At 43.2% G+C, this 18,567-nt stretch overlaps 3 protein-coding genes and 1 long non-coding RNA gene across 4 annotated transcripts; all 4 read left to right on the top strand.

The window, feature by feature from the left end:
- Positions 1-3,569: 3,569 nt before the first annotated feature.
- LOC120289596 lies at positions 3,570-4,712 on the top strand. Its single transcript, XR_005547619.1, has 3 exons — positions 3,570-3,631; positions 3,824-3,902; positions 4,574-4,712. It is a non-coding gene; the product is annotated as an uncharacterized LOC120289596 (long non-coding RNA).
- A 3,891-nt stretch (positions 4,713-8,603) lies between these two features.
- Positions 8,604-13,134, top strand: LOC104425534 (kinesin-like protein KIN-1). The gene is made up of 15 exons (XM_010038238.3): positions 8,604-8,809; positions 9,009-9,111; positions 9,477-9,520; positions 9,974-10,003; positions 10,083-10,202; positions 10,286-10,311; positions 10,477-10,558; positions 10,932-10,973; positions 11,055-11,088; positions 11,217-11,292; positions 11,378-11,594; positions 11,674-11,765; positions 12,112-12,226; positions 12,301-12,480; positions 12,755-13,134. The coding sequence occupies exons 1-15, from the start codon at positions 8,693-8,695 to the stop codon at positions 12,986-12,988; spliced, it is 1,512 nt and encodes a 503-aa protein (XP_010036540.3). The 5' UTR covers positions 8,604-8,692; the 3' UTR covers positions 12,989-13,134.
- A 201-nt stretch (positions 13,135-13,335) lies between these two features.
- LOC120289353 lies at positions 13,336-13,837 on the top strand. Its single transcript, XM_039304139.1, has one exon. It carries the CDS (start codon positions 13,355-13,357, stop codon positions 13,817-13,819), a length of 465 nt encoding a protein of 154 aa, XP_039160073.1. The 5' UTR covers positions 13,336-13,354; the 3' UTR covers positions 13,820-13,837.
- A 78-nt stretch (positions 13,838-13,915) lies between these two features.
- Positions 13,916-14,815, top strand: LOC104425533 (universal stress protein A-like protein). Its single transcript, XM_010038237.3, has 3 exons — positions 13,916-14,107; positions 14,273-14,391; positions 14,670-14,815. The coding sequence occupies exons 1-3, from the start codon at positions 13,934-13,936 to the stop codon at positions 14,761-14,763; spliced, it is 387 nt and encodes a 128-aa protein (XP_010036539.2). The 5' UTR covers positions 13,916-13,933; the 3' UTR covers positions 14,764-14,815.
- The last annotated feature ends 3,752 nt before the right edge of the window (positions 14,816-18,567 follow it).

Genomic DNA, 18,567 nt, shown 5'->3' with positions numbered 1-18,567 from the left:
CGGATCCGCCATTACCTTTAAAACATTCACATCTCTCTCTCTCTCTCTCTCCCTGTGGCAAAACACTAACGCCCAAAAAAACAAAGTACTCTGTTCCCAAGTTCCAAAACTCTGAAACCTATAGAAACAGAGCAGTGTTCCCAAGTTCCAAGAGCAAGAACCACAACGCAAATCATCAAAAGATAATTTTTTTTTTTTTGACGGAAAGAACTATTTGCTCATTAAGTAGGGAAATTAGTACAACCCGCAAGAAGGGCTTCATTACAAATCAGATCTAACATCGGAGGAACAGGTAACGAAGCCCAAGTTGGGGGAAGGAAACCTCGACCGTGGGCTTTCGCAGCCCAGTCGGCTAGGGCATTTGCCGATCTTCTGCAGTGAGTCACCGTCAGATTGGAAAAAGAGGGCAAGACGTCTGCACATTCGGCGAGAAGAGCACGGCAGTCCCACGGCGGGAGACGCTCACGATGCATCACTTCAACCAAAATCAGGCAGTCGGTTTCAATGATCAGGTGAGAATGATGCTTCCCTTGTTGAAGAATGTCTTTCAGTGTATATAATAGAGCTTGAATCTCTGTTTCAAGGGCGGAGGATGCTGGAACGCTTTTAGTGAAACCACCGATCAATCTGCCTGTGTGATCCCGATGGATACTGGAAATCGCACCCAAGTTTTCTGCAATGGGAAAAGCACCATCTATATTGACCTTCACCATACCCTGTACCGGTGGGATCCAGGTAGGGTTAGGGCTCGGCGAAGTCGTTCCTGTCTTCTGTGGTTGCTTCAAGTGGTGATTCTGAATTGTAATTTGCAGGTGAGTGAGCGCTAGAGCCGATTCCACGATCTGGTCCGGGTGCGTGAATTGGTGGCGAAATATGACATGGTTTCTGGCCTTCCAGATTTGCCATAAAAGAGCTGCTATAGTCTCAAACTTTGGTACGTTTCCTTGCTGTTGTAATAGATCTGCAAGCCAAGCGTCAATGCGATGATTTGCAAAATCTGTGACTGTGAGTTGTACTTTAGGATGATTCCAAATCTGTTGTGTCCAAGGGCACTGCAGAAATAAATGTTCTGTTGATTCGGGGGAGCGGGTAGAACAGAGAACACAAAATGGATCAGTGGTGATTCGGCGACGGAACAGATTGTGCTTTGTAGGAACTGCATTATGGCTGATAGACCAAAGAAAGATGCGAATTTTAGGGGCTGTCTTGGTTTTCCAGATTTGTTTCCATAAGTGACTGGGGGTAATATAAGATGAGGATGGGCGAGAATCTGTCTGTTGAGTCTCTAATTGCTGTATGAAATGATACGCACTTTTCACTGAGTATTGTCCATCTAAAGTTGCTGTCCACACAATTTTATCTTCAGTAGATGCTGGCCATAATCTAATTGCCAGAACTTCTTTCACTATGTGCTCATCAAATGTATGTTTGAGAAGTTGGATATTCCATTCATTTTGTACTGTGTTGATGTAGGCTGCGACTGTTCTTGGTTCATCCCTATTAGGAGGTCCACATAATGTTCCCATAGGTAGCCATTTATCGTGTCTCACATTGATTCTCTGGCCATTGCCAACTGACCAACTCAGCTTAGGAATAATTGAATTTCGGCCCAGTATAAGACTTCGCCAACCCCAAGAGGGTCGGGATCCCTGTTCTGCATGCCAAAAATCTGTAGATGGAAAATATAAAGCTTTGAATAGATTGCACCACAAAGATTCAGGATTTTGAAAAAGTCTCCATGCCTGCTTTCCCAGAAGGGCTTTATTAAAAGATAATAAGTCACGAAAGCCAATCCCCCCTATACTTTTCCTGTCTTTTAAAGTATCCCAGCACTTCCAGTGAATGCCAGACTTAGTGCTAGAATGTTGCCACCAAAACTTAGCCATCTTTTGTTCAACAGACTTGCATATAGAGACAGGAATCTTAAATATGGACATTGCGTCTTTGTGGTAGAGCTTGAATCACAGCCTTTAGCAGAATCTCCTTCCCTCCTTTAGAAATCAACTGTTCTTTCCACCCAGCCAATTTAGCATTCACCCTTGTGTGAATCCAAGCGAACATATCTCTCTTGGAGGACCCCCAATCTGAGGGAATACCGAGATACTTTCCAGTTTTATCAAGGATAGGCACTCTTAGTACTCCAGCCATATTTAACTTGAGGGACATAGGACAGTTTTTGCTTGCAAATATGCCTGATTTATTTCTGTTTATCTGCTGTCCTGTTGCAATACAATACTGGTTTAAGATGCTCGCCAAATTTTGACATTCTATCGTTTTACCATCCAGAAAAAAGATTGCATCATCGGCAAAGAATAAATGTGATAAAACAGGACAATTTCTGTTAAATTTCAGTCCTCGGAGATGACCCATGTTTATAGCATTCTGAATTAGAGTTGATAACATGTTAGCCACAAGTATAAAGAGGTAGGGTGAAAGAGGATCTCCCTGCCTAATTCCCCTGGTTGGTATAAAGTAAGGTAGATCTTCGCCATTGACTTTGACACTGAGTGAGGTAGTTTTAACACATTGCATCAGCCAAACCACCCATCGATCATGAAACCCAATCTGACGCATATAGTCCTCCAAGAAGTCCCACTCAACCCTATCATAAGCTTTCGCATATCCAGTTTTAGGATTGCCTGGAATCTCTTCTTTCTCTGTCGAATTCTAAACCGATGTAAGACTTCTTGAACGATTAGAATGTTATCCTCAGATCTGTCTCGCCGACACAAAGGCACTCGTTTGTGGCAATCAAATCTGGTAGACAGCATTTTAATCGATTTGCTAGGACTTTGGAAATAATTTTGTATAGAAAATTACATAAACCGATGGGGCGAAATTGATCTAACCTCTCTGGATTCGGTACTTTGGGAATCAGACATATAGAAGTTCTGTTTATAGCAGCAGGCAACACTCCAGTAGTGAAAAAATTCTGCACTGTAGTGAACACATCATCCTGTAGAATGTCCCAATGACTATGGTAAAAGAGGCCATTAAAACCATCAGGTCCTGGAGCTTTCGTTGCTCCCAACTGGAAAGTAGCTAGCTATACTTCCTCTCTTGTGACTTCCACTATTAAATGATTATTCATTTCATCTGTGACGATCTTTGGACATTGCAAAGAAAGTAGGGCTATAATCTCTAGGACCAGCAGTAGAATAAAGGTTCTGAAAAAAACAGTTGGTCATGTACTTCACCTGTCCTGGGTCCCGAATCCACTCCTCGTTTATATCTTTGAGCATGTTGATTCTGTTTCTCTTCCGTCGTTGAATCGTAGTAGCGTGAAAAAATTTTGTGTTTCGATCCCCCCCCCCCTCAACCAGTTGATGCGAGATCGCGTTGCCCAATAATGTTCCTCCCGTATCCATATTTTCTGAATCTGGTCCTGCAGCGATTTAACCCGATTGTTATTATGACTGCTAGCAGGTTGATTAATATGATACTGGAGCTGCTGCTTTAAGAAATCTAGTTGATGATGAGCAGCAGAAAACTTCTTTCGACTCCAATTTGCCAAAGCTGTAGTTGTTAGTTGTAATTTTTTGGAGATGCTAAATGGATGATTTAAGGCATCGACCATACATCCGATACCACCCTATGACATTCATCATCTTGAAGCCAAAAAGACTCGAAGGTAAACCTCGTTTGTCTCCTTTTTTATTTGACTTCTGTATTTAAAAGAAGTGGACAATGGTCGGAGCCTATAGCAGGTAAAGCATAAACTTCAGCTTCCGGATAGTTTAATCGCCATTCCATTGTACACACAGCCCTATCTATTCGCTCCTTTACAGCTTCGTCACCATTTCTATTGTTCACCCATGTGTAGGTACATCCCTTGGTTTCAAGGTCCATCAAGGCACAGTAGTCTAATAAATCTCTAAAAGATTGCAACCGATATTGCTGAGGTAAGCGTTTTCCAACTTTCTCCCAGTGATTCAGAATTTCATTAAAATCGCCGATGCACATCCAAGGTAGGGTATGTAGATGGCTGAGCTGACGCAAAGTAGTCCATAGTTGTTGCCTCTGTTGAAATACGGCTGGAGCATGCAGAAAAGTTATACCCATGGTTTTCCTTTTAAGAACATCTGAGCAGATAGTATCAATATGATGCTGGTCATGAGAGTGGATAGATAGATTGACCTGATCATTCCAAAAAAGAACCAAACCACCAGCCAAACCTAGGGGATTGATCACAAAAAGGTTTTCATAATGAAGAGTTCGCTGCAAACGCTTGATGACTGGTTCCTGGTTTTTGGATTCCATCAAAAAAATAATATCGGGCCGTTCATGAACCACTAGGTCCTTAAGAGCTTGAATTGTCAGGGGGTTGCCCAGCCCCTGACAATTCCAACTTATAATTTTCATTGTTCCAACGGTGGCTGTTTTGGGCAAGCCACCACAGCCCTTGTGTCTACCCCTTCAGCAACAAAGATTGGGGTATCCATAAGAAGTGAATCATCCAGAGGTACTTGAGCAGTAAAGAGAATCCCATAAGGGTTGTAACGCTTTGATTTTTTATGGGGACTGGCCTTAACCACCATTCTGGGGTTTTTAATTTTCTTGCTGTTCACCACAGGTTCTGTCAATATCGGTTCGGTAACAGAAGAAATCTGCAAGGTAGGTAAGGGACTGCAATGAGGGTTCTTGGTGGTATGAAGCTCCTCAGATGGAGTTTGAGCCTTTATACTTGAAGGTGCTGCAGGAAGTAATAAAGGGGATTGCACTTTGGAGTTTCGGTATAATTTCTTCAACTTCATCCTGGGTCTGATTGTTTCTCATAGAAAACTTTCCGTAAAGGATCTGTGCTCTTTGACCTCGGCCCTCGGCCAGGGGCCATAGGATAGCTTGTCTTTCCCTTCGGTCTTAGCCTCATCAAAGGGAATATTGTGACATTGTGTTGCATAATGGCCTAATATACCACATGAGTAGCAATAATTAGATAGGCGCTCATATTTGAAATCAATCCATATATTCTGTCCCTCCAATCTCGAGTAGCTTGCCGATTTCAATGGTTCATTAAGATTAATATTCACTCGTACCCGCCCCGTTTAATCGCTGAGTTTTCTTTTGTTGCTATGCTTACTTCCCGAACCCGACCAAGATGTCGAGCAGCCTTGGCAAACATACTCCCCGTGCATCTTTCCGAGGGAGTCCTAAAATATGCACCCGTAAGTCGCATGTGGTGAAATCATAGCAAAGTGCGGGCGTAGTAGGAAGCCAAGGTTTTAGTATCAAAAGATGGTGCCCAAACAGCCAATGGCCACTATGTAAGATTCTTTGACGTTCGATCGTAATTAAATTTAAAGACATACCAACCTTCTTCGGGTTGAGAAATTTGCACACGGTCATTACGCCAGACTCTTGTTAATGTACTCTGCAAAGCTTGAAAATTAACTGATGGGTCTGAGAGAATTTTACCCACTAAGGTTGCCTTGCATTCTTGCAGCGTTTCCGGCGGTATTTCGTCATCCCAGACATCCACATCTTCTTCCGACCAAAGTCGGCCAAGTCGATTACATAGGGCGGCAAGGCGAGCATCTTCCGAAGGGTGAGATGAAGTCATAACGGAAACTGTCTAGAGATGGCGGAGAAATCCACATGCAAAGCCCCGATGAAATGAAACAGAAGAAAACCCCATCACTTGACTGCCAGGGAAAGCGAGAAAAAGAAGAACATCCTCAAACCGGAGAAGAGGAGAGTGAATTGTAAGAGAAAAGGAAAACGAGGTTAGGAAGGGGGTTTAGTCGAGAAGAAGAAAGATGAAACTGGGATAACCCAAAAAAAACTCTGCATGTCGAGAGAGAGGACTCTGCATTTCGAGAGATGATTACCAATATTTGGCCTAACTCCTGTTCAAATTTACATCATCTAGCAATAATCCTGCCAATACGTAGTTTCATATACTTGAAAGCGAATAGTCAATAAAAGTTTCAACAAAGTAAAGCCTCTAAGTGACCAGGCAGCGGCAGATCTGGACATTCTTTCCTCAGCTACCGATCGACCGCCGGCTACTACACGCCACCCGTCAGCCAACCACCTCCCATCGCCCGCCCACCAATCGACTACCGCCGGCTGCCGTCGCCGCCGCCGTTGTCGCTCGCCACGGCCCACCGCCAATGACCATTGAGGCCACCGCTCGCCGACTGGCCGATAGCCGGCCCCCGTCGCCACCGTCGGCCGCTATCACCACCACTGGCGGCCATCATCGCCGGCTACTGCACCCACCGCTGATGATGGTTGACGCCATCGCCCGCCGGCTTGTCAACCGACCAACCGGCGCCAACGACCATCATCGTCACCCGCTAATGACCATTGCCAACCTCCGCCGTCCTCTACCGTCATCGACCATGGCCGCCAGCCACTGATGACCGCAAACGACAGATCATCGCCCACCGCCACCAACTACTGCAATCAACTGCCGATTGGGGTGGCGACGGGCAGTGGCCCGTCGTCAATGGTTATTAGTGGCTAGCAGCCACGATCAGTGACGGCGACAATCGGTGGCGGGCGGCAATGGTCGACGGTGGTAGCAATAAAGAAAAATAAGAAAAAATTTAAAAGAAATTATATATTGTGAATCATACCAAATATATTTATATTATTTTTTCATTCCAAGAATAGAAATTTTATGTAGTTACCAAACACAATCTTTTATTGAAAAATTGTTCTGGGAATAGAAATTTCAAAAATATATATATTTTTGAAAAGAAATTGTTCCCCAAAATAGAAGCGTTATCAAACAGACCTTAGTGCCCCACAACATCCTCTTATTAAGAGAATTGGAGTTCACAAAGCTTTGATGTAGCAAAATTCTCCACCCTCAGGTAGTAGTAATATGGCCTTTGATCTGAGTTTGTAGCTTCCCATGTTATGCTTGCACATCTCAGATGGCACTTCATTGCTTAATGCGAACTGTGCTGCCATAAACACGGTGCTTTTGGCACATTCTGCAGCTTGACAGAATCCTTCCACGGATAAAGCATGCAGCAAATATGTATCCACAGCTCGACATAAAGAAACTTGCAATGGCGGACTAATTCAAAGCATAATGAACCCGTTCGAGGAGTTGCACGACCTGATTGACTGGAATGGGAGAAAATGGTAATGAACTCAATTTGACCGTGTCTGGAGCATAAAAAGGTAGTGATAGTACGGCCTCCTGCTGCATGCTTGTAAGCTCCAAAAATAGAGAGAGCAGGTCACCATCTAGAACCTTAGGTATCCCGACCTTCGACAAAGGAATCAGGAGCAACCCTGAGAACACAGGTAAGAAGGACGAAACGAGCGCAGATAAAGTCGTTGTGCCGAGGCTCTTCTTTCAGTCACAAGGACTGTCTAAATTCAATAACTCTCTTGGGGACAAGGAGCGGGAAAGAGTTAACAGGACAACAATAAACACAGAGGAGTTGAAAATTATGAAGAAAACAGGTTGATAGGAAGAGCACGGAGTAGTCAATTCACACGTTCTAACATAACAGTTTTTCACTCACTACTGAAATTTTCCAACTGTTTGTGGCATATTTACATTGCACTGAAGCAGGGTTACCAAAGCAGAGTTCGCTCGCCATGTGTCATAGTTCTTCTGCATCTCTCCGTTGAGGGGTTCGTTATGTATGGCTACATGTGGTCACTGGACCAAGTCACCAAATCCATGCACGATTTTTGGTCATATTCTGAAGACAGAAACTCCTTTATATCTTCATCAAGTTTCGTGCTTCCCCAATTTTCTCCTGAGGACGTGTTAGACTCAGAGCTATTCTCTTCGTTTTACTCACGTGGCATATAAACACCCCCATCGGTAAATAACACCGTCAGCCCAAAGTATCAAATATTTTCGAAAATCAAACCAAAAAAATATATTTTCGAAAAACTAGTTGAAGCTCAATTAAACTCGATTTGGTCTGAATATCAAAAGTTTATGGATCTTCACTTTGCTACATCTAACATACCTCTAACATACCTCAATTCTTGCGAAATGTTCTTATACCAATCGTCGAATGGTGAGTTGATTTTGACCGATCGAAATCAGATTATATGCATATAAAACAGGATCAATCAACACCTATTTTTATAATTCGAGTTCTGAAAAAAAAAATCAATTGCTATCCTAATTGATATTACTGTATATGAAATGGAACCACAATTTATTATATTTTCTTTTGTTAGAATACATGAGTTTCAAAATAAAAACTAGTTACCACGTGTCAACGTCACTGAATGACGTGGAGAGAGTAAACAATTGCCTTATCCATGTTAGTGAGATGACAATTTTTAGAGATTCTGTGTTGGGATGGATTTAATTAATCTTTTTTTTTAGCATTGACACATATTTTTCATTAATTTTAGGAGTTCATATAATATTTTGGAAATATATAGGCAATTACTACTCGCCACTATTTTTAATTTGTTTTTGGAATCTAAAATAACCATTTTTTTTCCATTTCCAATATTTGATAAGAAAAGAAAGTGTCATCGTGTCTTTAAAAAATAAAAGAAAATTGAAAATAGCCTGGTTCTCGCACATCCTCATTTCCCTCCATTTTCCGTCACCATAAAAGGCGAGGAGCTTCTCTTCTTCTTTCTTCTCGCTCGCTTTTCTTCTTCGATCTTCCAGATTTCCTCTGCGATTTTTCGCAGGTACTCTGTCCAAATCTCTCAGCTCGACTCGGCCTTCTTCGGCAGCGCCAGCGCGAAGATGACGGCCAACATCACCGTCTGCGCGCGGTTCCGGCCTTTGAGCTCGAAAGAGAGGCGCGATCACGGCGATTCCGTCTGCATCGAGCGGATCGACGACGAAACCTTCAATCTCAAGGTGCTTGAACGAAACTCCTTTTTCTTCTACTTCTGCAGCTGTACTCGAGAAAAATCCGGTCCGATGTGGTTGTGTGCCTACCGGAAGAAACGGTCGTTGCGGTTGTGGAATTTGTAGTTTCAAGTGAGGTTTTGTGAATTCTCCTCTCGTATTGGCTGAGATCGTGGTGGTTTCGATTGATTAAGCTGTGGTTGTCTAGGATGAAAAGGAAGGAGAGATGAAGTTCAGCTTCGACAAGGTGTTCTACGACGACTCGAAGCAAGATGATGTCTATTCGTTCCTGGCTCGTCCTATCGTTCGAGGTACATCTAGCATCGCCACGGTACCTGATTAGATGTGACGTCAATCATGATGCCTGCTCGTTCGTGTTCATTCGTAGATGTGAAGTTCATTCGCTCCATAGAGCGAGAATCATAGATCACAGCATTAGGTGCTTGTGTCAACATGCACATGAGATTAATCGAGTATTTTCATGCCAATCTGCTGCTTTCTCATCCTTTAATTGATGATTGAGATGAATCGATTAATCACATTCAGATCCACTGCTTTCTTCTGTTAGTAGGCGTATTCATCGCGAGAATGTAACGTTAGCACAGCACACGCTATCTGGTTCACTTCCTGGTTTATTAATATTTTAGTTTGTATGTGTTGCTTTTAAACGTAACAGATGTGGTGAATGCAATAAATGGGACGATCATTACCTATGGACAGGTGAGACACTGTGCTGCAACAAATGATGCGAGGTTTCTGTTGTCTATTGATTCCTTAACTCTTTACCTTGATGCATCACTTGAACAAAGTAGAATTGTTATGAGGTAGAGTGGCATGATTAGATGCATGCATGTGTGGGAGGATAGGATGCTAATAGGTGGTTTACAAATGAATGGAGTAGAAGTAATCCTATGATTAGTGTCAAGTCTCGAACAACCTCTTTCGGCTCAGAATTATTTCCAAGTTTTCCAGTTTGACATTTTGTATCGCATCTCCATATAGAGGAATTCCCTGTCCTTGTTCTAACTAGATGTTACGATCATAGCTCCAATCGTCGCAGAACTAGAACTGCATCTATGATACTTTACACGACTTATTTTCTGGATATGCTAAATAAATTATACCAATCATTTTCTCTTTTCTAACAACAAACTCAACTTATTTCTGGAACAGACTGGAGCTGGAAAGACATATAGTATGGAGGTGATCAGTCTGTCCACCGAACAGCATTAGTAGATGGTTGTTGATATATACTAGTTCGGTGACAATATTTATGAATCAGGGACCAAGCATCCTTGAATGTGATGACGCCAAGAAAGGTCTCCTTGCAAGAGTGGTTGCTGGAATTTTCAGAGAAATCAGTTCTGCTGATTCGATCAAGTATACAATCAAATTGTCCATGGTGCGCCTATGTGAGCTGCTACTTGGTGCTTCACTTAGTTACTGATGCAATGCTCTAATTTTAACGTTTTCCAACTTTTTCAGGTAGAGATCTACATGGAGAAAGTAAGGTATAGATTTTGATGACTGCATTTGAAGACATTCATGTTGAGATAATGGCTTTTCTTCAGTTTAATTATTGCATGCTGTATGTCATTCTCCTGAATCTCATTCAAGAATCCCAGGAAGTTTCATAAATAAAACCTCACGGACATCATTTATTCTCCTTCTTCCAGGGACCTTTTAGATCTTTCAAAGGATAACATACAAATTAAAAAGACCAAATCGCAAGGACTATCCTTACCTGAAGTTACAGAGGTGACTTACCAGCTCAGCAACTGCTTTCAATCCACTAACATGCAGATAGTAGCTAGGTGGTTTAAATCGCTGGTTTTTTATGTGCTGTGGGCCCGAAGAATGCATCTTAAGATGCTTATGTGCCTCACAAACATTCACAAAATGTTTCTGAGAAAAAGATGTTATCTTGGTCTTTAGACTTCAATGGTGTTTCCGACAATACCACAAGTGGAATGACTAGAAATTAGTTTGCTGCTCGACTAACATAAATCTACCTATCCTTTGTTGTATACGCAAAACCAGATAGCTTATTGGGTTAAAACCATCTACACTTACATATTATCTTATGCTTTCTTTCTGTGGGACCCCCTTGATGTTTTCTCCTTCCCTCCAGATATCTCTATCAGACATTGCTGAAGCGTTACAAAGTTTATCCGTAAGATACAAGCTCCTTTTCATTTGACTGTATTCCAATCTTCCCTGGGTTGATCTTCTAGTTCCATCCTCTGAACTCCAGAGTGGAATATGCAACAGAGCAGTTGGAGAGACCCGTATCCTTTCTCCGTTCTGTTTTGGCTTGTAATTGTTCTTCATCTTGCATAGCCATATCAGAACTTTCTTAAAAATATCTGCCACCTTCCCTAATTATTCATCAAGTTTCAAACTTAAGCCGAAACAGAAATGAACGTGGGCAGCAGCAGAAGCCATTGTATTTACATATTCTCGGTGCACCAAGAATCAACCATACAGAAGAGGTATGGTTGGTCTCTTATGGGATTGCAATTTATTGGCTATTTTTTTGGTTTCTCATATAAAATTTCGTGTCTTGAGCATGGCCAGAACATTTGGAAAGCTAATTCTTGTGGACCTGGCTGGCTCTGAGAAAGTTGAGAAAACGGGAGCAGAGGGCAGGGTTCTTGAAGAAGCTAAAACCATCAATAAGTCCCTGTCAGCACTTGGAAACGTAGTACATGCCCTGACATGTGGTCCAAACGGAAAAGGAAACCATATTCCATATCGCAACTCCAAACTTACTCGAATATTGCAAGATTCTCTTGTGAGACTGCCACATATTAGCCCTTCCATTATCCCGCTAGCATGTTATGCAGAACATAAACAATGTGGTCATCTCACAGGGAGGGAACTCTCAAATGGCATTACTATGTTGCTGTTCACCCAGTCCTTCAAATGCTTCAGAAACTCTGTCGACCCTCAGGTTTGGTGCCAGGTATGTAAGTTCAAAGTCAAACTAATCTAGGGCAGGGTATGTTCTTGTTCTGATGTCAATGTTCATTAGGAATACCATGAGAAAAAAGAAAATGTTTCAGAAAAATCACCTATGAGCTCCCCAGGCATATCGACCAGGAAGCAACCTACCCATGAGTAGATAAGTTCTTTTTTGATCAACTAATTGAAACGGACATTAACGCAATATCTACGAGATAGAGAATTTGCACCTTGAGCTTTTTAAGTTCTCAATCATCAACACTATATCCTGTCTTAGTTAATGTGTGCCGTGCAGTTGGGGATGCCGTGCGTGCTTTCTAATTCCAATTATTCTATCATTTCTTCAGGGCAAAGCACATAAAAGCATCACCACGTGTCCACAGTACCAAAGATAAACATGCTAAGACACTGAGGACATCCTTCCCATCCAAAGATGAATCATGTGACAAAGTTGCAGATAAGGTTAAGGTTTACCAGACTTCTCATAAAAATCAATTGACCAATCTATTTCACTCTCTCACGTTTGGCATTTACAGTCAAGGGAAAGCATGGATGCTGAAGATGTCAAGTTGCTTCAGGATTTGTTCACATCGGAGGGAAGAGTACACGATCCTAATTTTCTTACAGACTTGGAACTTGATTGTGGGGAGGCTGCTGCAGCAACTAATATTCCATTGCAACGAGCTGAAGAGGAGCTTGCTTCTGCTGTTGAGCTGGTTAGTCAAGACTCTAGGTTGCACTCATCAGCTTATTTTCCACTTTTTCTTTGGCCACATGATGATTCTACGTCATTTTACTGTGATAGAAAATCTGATGTGGTGACTGAGAATCGAGTTACCGACTCATTTTAAAATTGAAGTCTTGGTGGGAGTTTTTGTACTTTCATAGGACTGAATAACTGCCTAAATGTAATCTAATTTCAGCATCACAAAACAAACTCAACACTCGTTTAACGGTTGCTTAGAGCGACATTTCTGGCTCTTTTGACAGCTTAAAGAGCAGAACAAAGTCCTGGAGGCGATGCTGGCAATTGCGACGAGGATGCTTTCATCTCAGCGCGAGGCAAATGATGATCTCAGCTTTGGGCACTTGGTATTTGAGTCTCTAAAACCCTCCATCGCTTGCGTTGCATGCCTACCCCTGGTCAAGCTGTTGACAGACAGCTATGCCTTTCTACCGTGCTGCTGCTGCTGCTGCTGCTTTACAAAAGGATCAGGGGAATAAAGGAATAATGTTAGAACTACATTAAAACCTCAATTTTGAAATGGTTCCCTATTAATTTTCTCCACTACTTGTTTTGATGCAATTGTATGAAGGGTTTTGTTTGCATAATAATCTTTGAGTTAGAATAACAGTTTGTTGTGATCCACCAATTTTTAAAAGAGAGGGTCTTATAACCATTTACAATTATTTTGTAATCAAGAATAGATTGTTATTCTAACAACAAATTAAAAACTGTTACGTAATCAATTTTACCATAAATTAATCAGAATTCAATATAATTACATAGGTGCCCCTGGAAGATAAGGAGTTAATTCTTTTCTGCATGGAAAGTTTGGCCGTAAGCATTTGCATGGGCACCACGCGTCCATGTTCTCCTTCCTCCTTCAGCCACCACCACCACGTTTACCCGTTTCTTTCACTCCTCTCAATGGAGAGAGCTTAAATAGCCAGACAACTTCGCCGGATCCCCAGTCAAGCCCCAGGCGACATCCGGCGATGGACGCGACGACAGCGACGGGCACGGCCCCGCTCGCGGCGGGTGGACCAGTGGAGGAGAGCACGGTGGTGGGGATGGTGATGCAGGAGCCGGTGGCGGCGGAGACGAAGTTGAAGATGAAAGTGATGGTGGCCGTGGACGAGAGCGAAGGGAGTTTCTACGCGCTGCGGTGGACGCTGGACCATCTGCTCCGGAGGAGCACCCCGGCTCTGGCGGCGGACGGCGACGAGGTGGAGATGATCACGCTCGTTCACGTTCAGCAGCCCTTTCAGCACTACGCGTTCCCCGCCGGCCCTGGCGGAGCAGGTTTCTCTCCCCGTCTGAAATTCGTTTAGTTCTACACAAACCGATGGTCGCCGATGGTTCATGAGATCCCGATGCATGTCGTCAGTCAGGTTTTAGCTATCTAAAATGGGCTCTCTAGCCATCAAAACATGTAATCTCCAAGAATGGCAAAGCTTGACATAGAGCTTGTACTAACATTACATGGATCTGTTCGGGGGCGCCCGGTTGTTGCAGCGTTCTATGCGGCGTCATCGGTGGTGGAATCAGTGAGGAAAGCCCAAGAGGAGAACTCGGCCCTCATACTCTCCCGTGCTCTGCACATGTGCAAAGAATCGATGGTGATTCAACTGATTTCCCGACCACTTCTTTCGCTAGATTTCCATGTACAGTAATGAGAAAGCAAATGCTAGAAACAGAAACGAAGGAGGAGAATTCGCAATCATGTTTGACAGATGTTGAGTTGAGCATCAGTTATTGAATTATAAACTCGACGATGTTTGCAGGTTAAGGCAGAGACCTTGATTCTGATTGGGGACCCCAAAGACATGATCTGCCAGGCAACAGAGCAAATGCACACGGATCTCCTCGTCGTAGGCAGCCGCGGGCTCGGTAAGATCAAAAGGTGATGATCATGACTATTGAGTGAGAGCAAACCCTTTAATGTGAGCACAAGCATGGAAACAGCTTCTTACCAGTATCGGTTTAGTATCGATTTACTGGCCGATGCAGTCGTCTTTCCATGACTTTTAGATTAGTGCGAGACCCATGTACGTTTATGAGATTGTCGAGTCTTTTAAGTTCTACTCGCGTACGGATATCTCCACTAAAGTTTCTCTGGCAATCCAGTATACCGCGAGGCGTGTGCATCGTCGAATTGACGGTCTTTCCGGTGAATTGCAGGGCATTCTTAGGGAGCGTGAGCGACTACTGCGCGCATCACGCGAAGTGCCCCATCCTGATCGTGAAGCCCCCAAAAGAAGCGAGCAAGCAATGAGGGAGATCGGTGAGAGAGAGATCAAGCGGCGGTTGGTTTGCCGATGGAAGATCGATGGATGCGAATAAGCATGTAATGTTGTCTAACGTGTATAATAATAAAGTGGGTATAGTTTCTTGTCCAACGGCAGCTTTTTTGAAATAGATATCGCACCCTCTGATGATGAATGGGACCGAATCTTGTCCGATATGCGCTCGTGATCAGAAGTGCGGGGTAAAAGACCATATTATTTCGTAAAAATATACCTAGAGACACGAAAGTTTAACCTAATTAAACTCAACGATATGCAAAAGTATTCCTGGTAACAAGATCTAGCATACCGTATCCGCGTGGGGTTTAAATGATGCCAAGATCCTGCAAAGAACTATTTGATAAAGGAGAGATGTCTTAGGGTTTCCCGAAGTTTCAGAGACTGAATTCGAGGAACTCTATCAATGAGTCGAGCAACTTTAGAGTAACTTGAGCTCGAGATTGACAAGAAAAAATTTATATAGGCCTGTCTTTGTACTACGTAGGTCATGCATCATTAAGATTGACAAGAAAATATTAAATAAGCCTCTCTTGGTACATAGGTCATGCATCATTTCACTCATTTATTGCCATGTATTTGAATGGTGCTCACGTTTTAAAATTCTTCTCTTTCCGTCGTTACTCTCTTCTATCACTGTTTTCTCCGCTTTACCTTTTCAAGGCCACGGACGAAAATACCTTCCGAGGCCACGGACGACGAGTAGGGGTGAGCAGCGGTCTAGGGTTGACCCTAGACCAACCCTGGACCGGCCCAACCCTGCCGGTCTTGGTCCGGTTCCCAAGGGGACTGGGTCGGTCCTTGGTCCTAAAATTCTAGGACCAACACTGTGCGGGTTGGTCCTCGGTCCTAAGAGTTTTGGGTCGGTCCAACCCCGGGACCAACCCTATATATTATATTATATTATATTATTTATAATTCTCCTATATATTCAAACATAAGTAAAATGTCTGTTATATTATATTATATTGAAATATTCTATCAATAATACTAATAGTAATTTCAATTTAAAACTTTTGTTGAGTATTAATTAAGTGTCGTTTATTTTGTTTTGGTGTTTAGAAGTTCAAGTGAATTAACAAGATGTGAAGTTATATATTCATGGTTTATATTAAGTATTTTGAATTTTTATGGTTTAATTGTATTTTACTAGTGAATTTCAGCTGCACTTTGCTTTTCAATTTGTGTCAAATGGTAGAAGTTTTGAAGAGTAGAGTAGTACTTTTGCGGTTGCTACGGTGATTTGCTAGTCAAGTGGTGTGAAGCTCATTTTTGGTTAAGTGAACTCTACATGATCAAATGCAGGAAAACGCTTTTGCATATGATGTTATGAATATTAAAGATAGATGATTACAATAACTTTCCATCTTATTCCATATCTCGATGAGTGGTTAGCATTGTGTCATCTTAAATTTGCTAAATATGTACTGGTATTTATAGTTTAGTTGCATAATGTTGCATTATTGATGGAAGTGTAATTTGAATTTGTAAGTTTGTTTTTTTAGGGAGTATAAAAAATAAGACGAAAAAAATTATCGATCGGTCCCGGGTTGACCTTGGAATCGGACCGAACCCATTGGGTCGGTCTGGTCCTTGGTCCCAGGCTCAATAGGGTCGGTCCTCGGTCCTAAAAATTGAGGACCGACACTGTACGGGTTGGTCCTAGGGTTAGGGGATGGCTTGGACCAACCCGGACCATGCTCACCTCTAACGACGAGTGCATTTGAGAAAAGTTTTGGGAAAAATTTTTCAACTTTTGGGAAAAATCTTTAGGAAAATGCAAACATCTTTAATAAAAGTCTTTAGGAAAATGCAAACATCTTTGAATTAAAGGTGTTTTTCAAAATGCAACTGTATTTGGTAAATTATACTTTGAAAGCTCTTTGTGAAGCACTTTGAGCAAGAGCAAAATAGTGTTTGGGGAATTATATTTATAAAGTATCTTTATGGTAAAAAAAATTTATCAAAAGAAAAATTAAAAAAAATTGACCGGCAAGGGTAGCGACCTCTGGTGACCTTCGACGACCTTGGATCTCAGGGCGGCGAGGTCGTGCGACGCCGTTGCAACCTCCGGCGACCCCCGGATGGGGCGGCGAGGCCCGGCGACCACGGATTTGGGTCGTGGCGGCATCGTGCGACCTCCCGCGACCTCCGACAACCCCAGATCGGGAGGCGGCGAGGTCACGCAACGCCACCTCGACCTCCGGCAACCTAGATTCGGGGCGCCGAGGTCGCGGGAGGACCTCATCGCCTCAAATCTAGGTCACGGCAGGGTCGCGGGAGGTCACGCAACGCCACCGCGACCTAGATCCGGGGGCGGCGAGGTCGCGCGACCCAGATCGGGGGCGGGAAGGTCCTCCCGCGACCCTACCGCCCCAGATCTGTGTCCCGGCGACCCAAACCTCGCCGCGACCCACCCTCGGCATCGGTCGCGCCACCCCCGACGATGGTCATCTAGGCGACGATTGCCGACAACTACCTGCCTTTCGCCGGCGACTGGCCACGGAAGAAGAAGAAGCTCGCGCGGAAGAAAAAGAAGAAGCTCGTGGAAGAAGATGATGAATAGTAAGGGTGAAACCAGACAAACGAAAAATCAATGAGGGTAATTTGGGAATAAATTTTTTTTTTTAATCCCTCACGCTCAGCATTTTCGGTAAGCTAAAAGCCCAAGGCAGCCCCCACCCTGCCTTGGGCTTTCAACCTTGTAAAACTCACATTTGGGGAATGCCGACCCAAAAATGAATGCCAAACGGGTTGGCATTTGCCCAAGGATCTTTAAGCCTCCAAAGGGCTTTGGGAAGTGATTCCCAAACGGAGCCGACAAACTTTTCGGTTTTAAATTTGCCTATTTGCCTTTTGAGGCAATGGACGATGATGGCTCGTGACTCTAGACAACAGCATCACCAATCATAGACAAGCTAGGCCAGCCATGAACAACGTTACTGACCATAATAGACGAGCTAGGCTCGCAAGCAACGCCAATGTCTATCCGTGGCCATCAACGTCATTGTCCGACCAAATTTGGTCGGCAGTTGGAGACTGAGATGGGCAAGACCAGCTCTGTATGAGCGGCTCGCGCGTGATGCCAATGCTCATCCATAGCTGTCGTCGGTGTCATTCGGCCAAATCTAGTCAGCTCGGTCAATGCCGGCGACCCCATTGGTGGCAACAATGGGGGAGGCTGGGAGGACAGGCTCGAAGGAGAAGATGACCAAATTGGTTTTTCGAGCAAGAGAGACAAAAGGCGTGCATGTAAGAGTGAGGAGCAAGGGGAGAAGGAAAGAGGAGCGATAGGGAGAGGAGTAAAGAGAGATGCCATTGTTGCAAAAGGCAAAGATGAGAAAAAAGTAACAGAGGAGAGAGATGAAGGAAAAAAATAAAAAAATCTGACAAACGGGATCATTATAAACACGTGACAATCAATAAATGGATTAATTCATTACTTACATGACAAGACAAACTTGTTCAATATTTTCACGAGAGAGCCTAATTTTCTGCCAGAGCTTTAACTCAAGCTACTAGAGTATCTTGTCCATTTGGGCTTTGATGAGATCAACTCGAGAAGCTCGCAAACGCGATCAAGCTTCTATTATTGTTTCAAAACAGTTACATGTCGACACCTATCAAAATAGGTGGAAAGTATAAGATCAAGATCAAGCTCGAGCTACCCAGCATAAAGTTCGATCAATCTCAAATCAAGTTTGGAAAGCCAAGCATGCGAATCGAGTTGAACTAAAGCTCGGCACCAAATAGGTTCAACTCGACTCAATTACACC

This window comes from Eucalyptus grandis, chromosome 11 (genome assembly GCF_016545825.1).
Source record: "Eucalyptus grandis isolate ANBG69807.140 chromosome 11, ASM1654582v1, whole genome shotgun sequence".
NCBI classification, from domain to species: Eukaryota; Viridiplantae; Streptophyta; class Magnoliopsida; order Myrtales; family Myrtaceae; genus Eucalyptus; species Eucalyptus grandis.
Note: the sequence above shows the minus strand (reverse complement) of the source record. Positions and strands in the feature narration are given on the sequence as shown.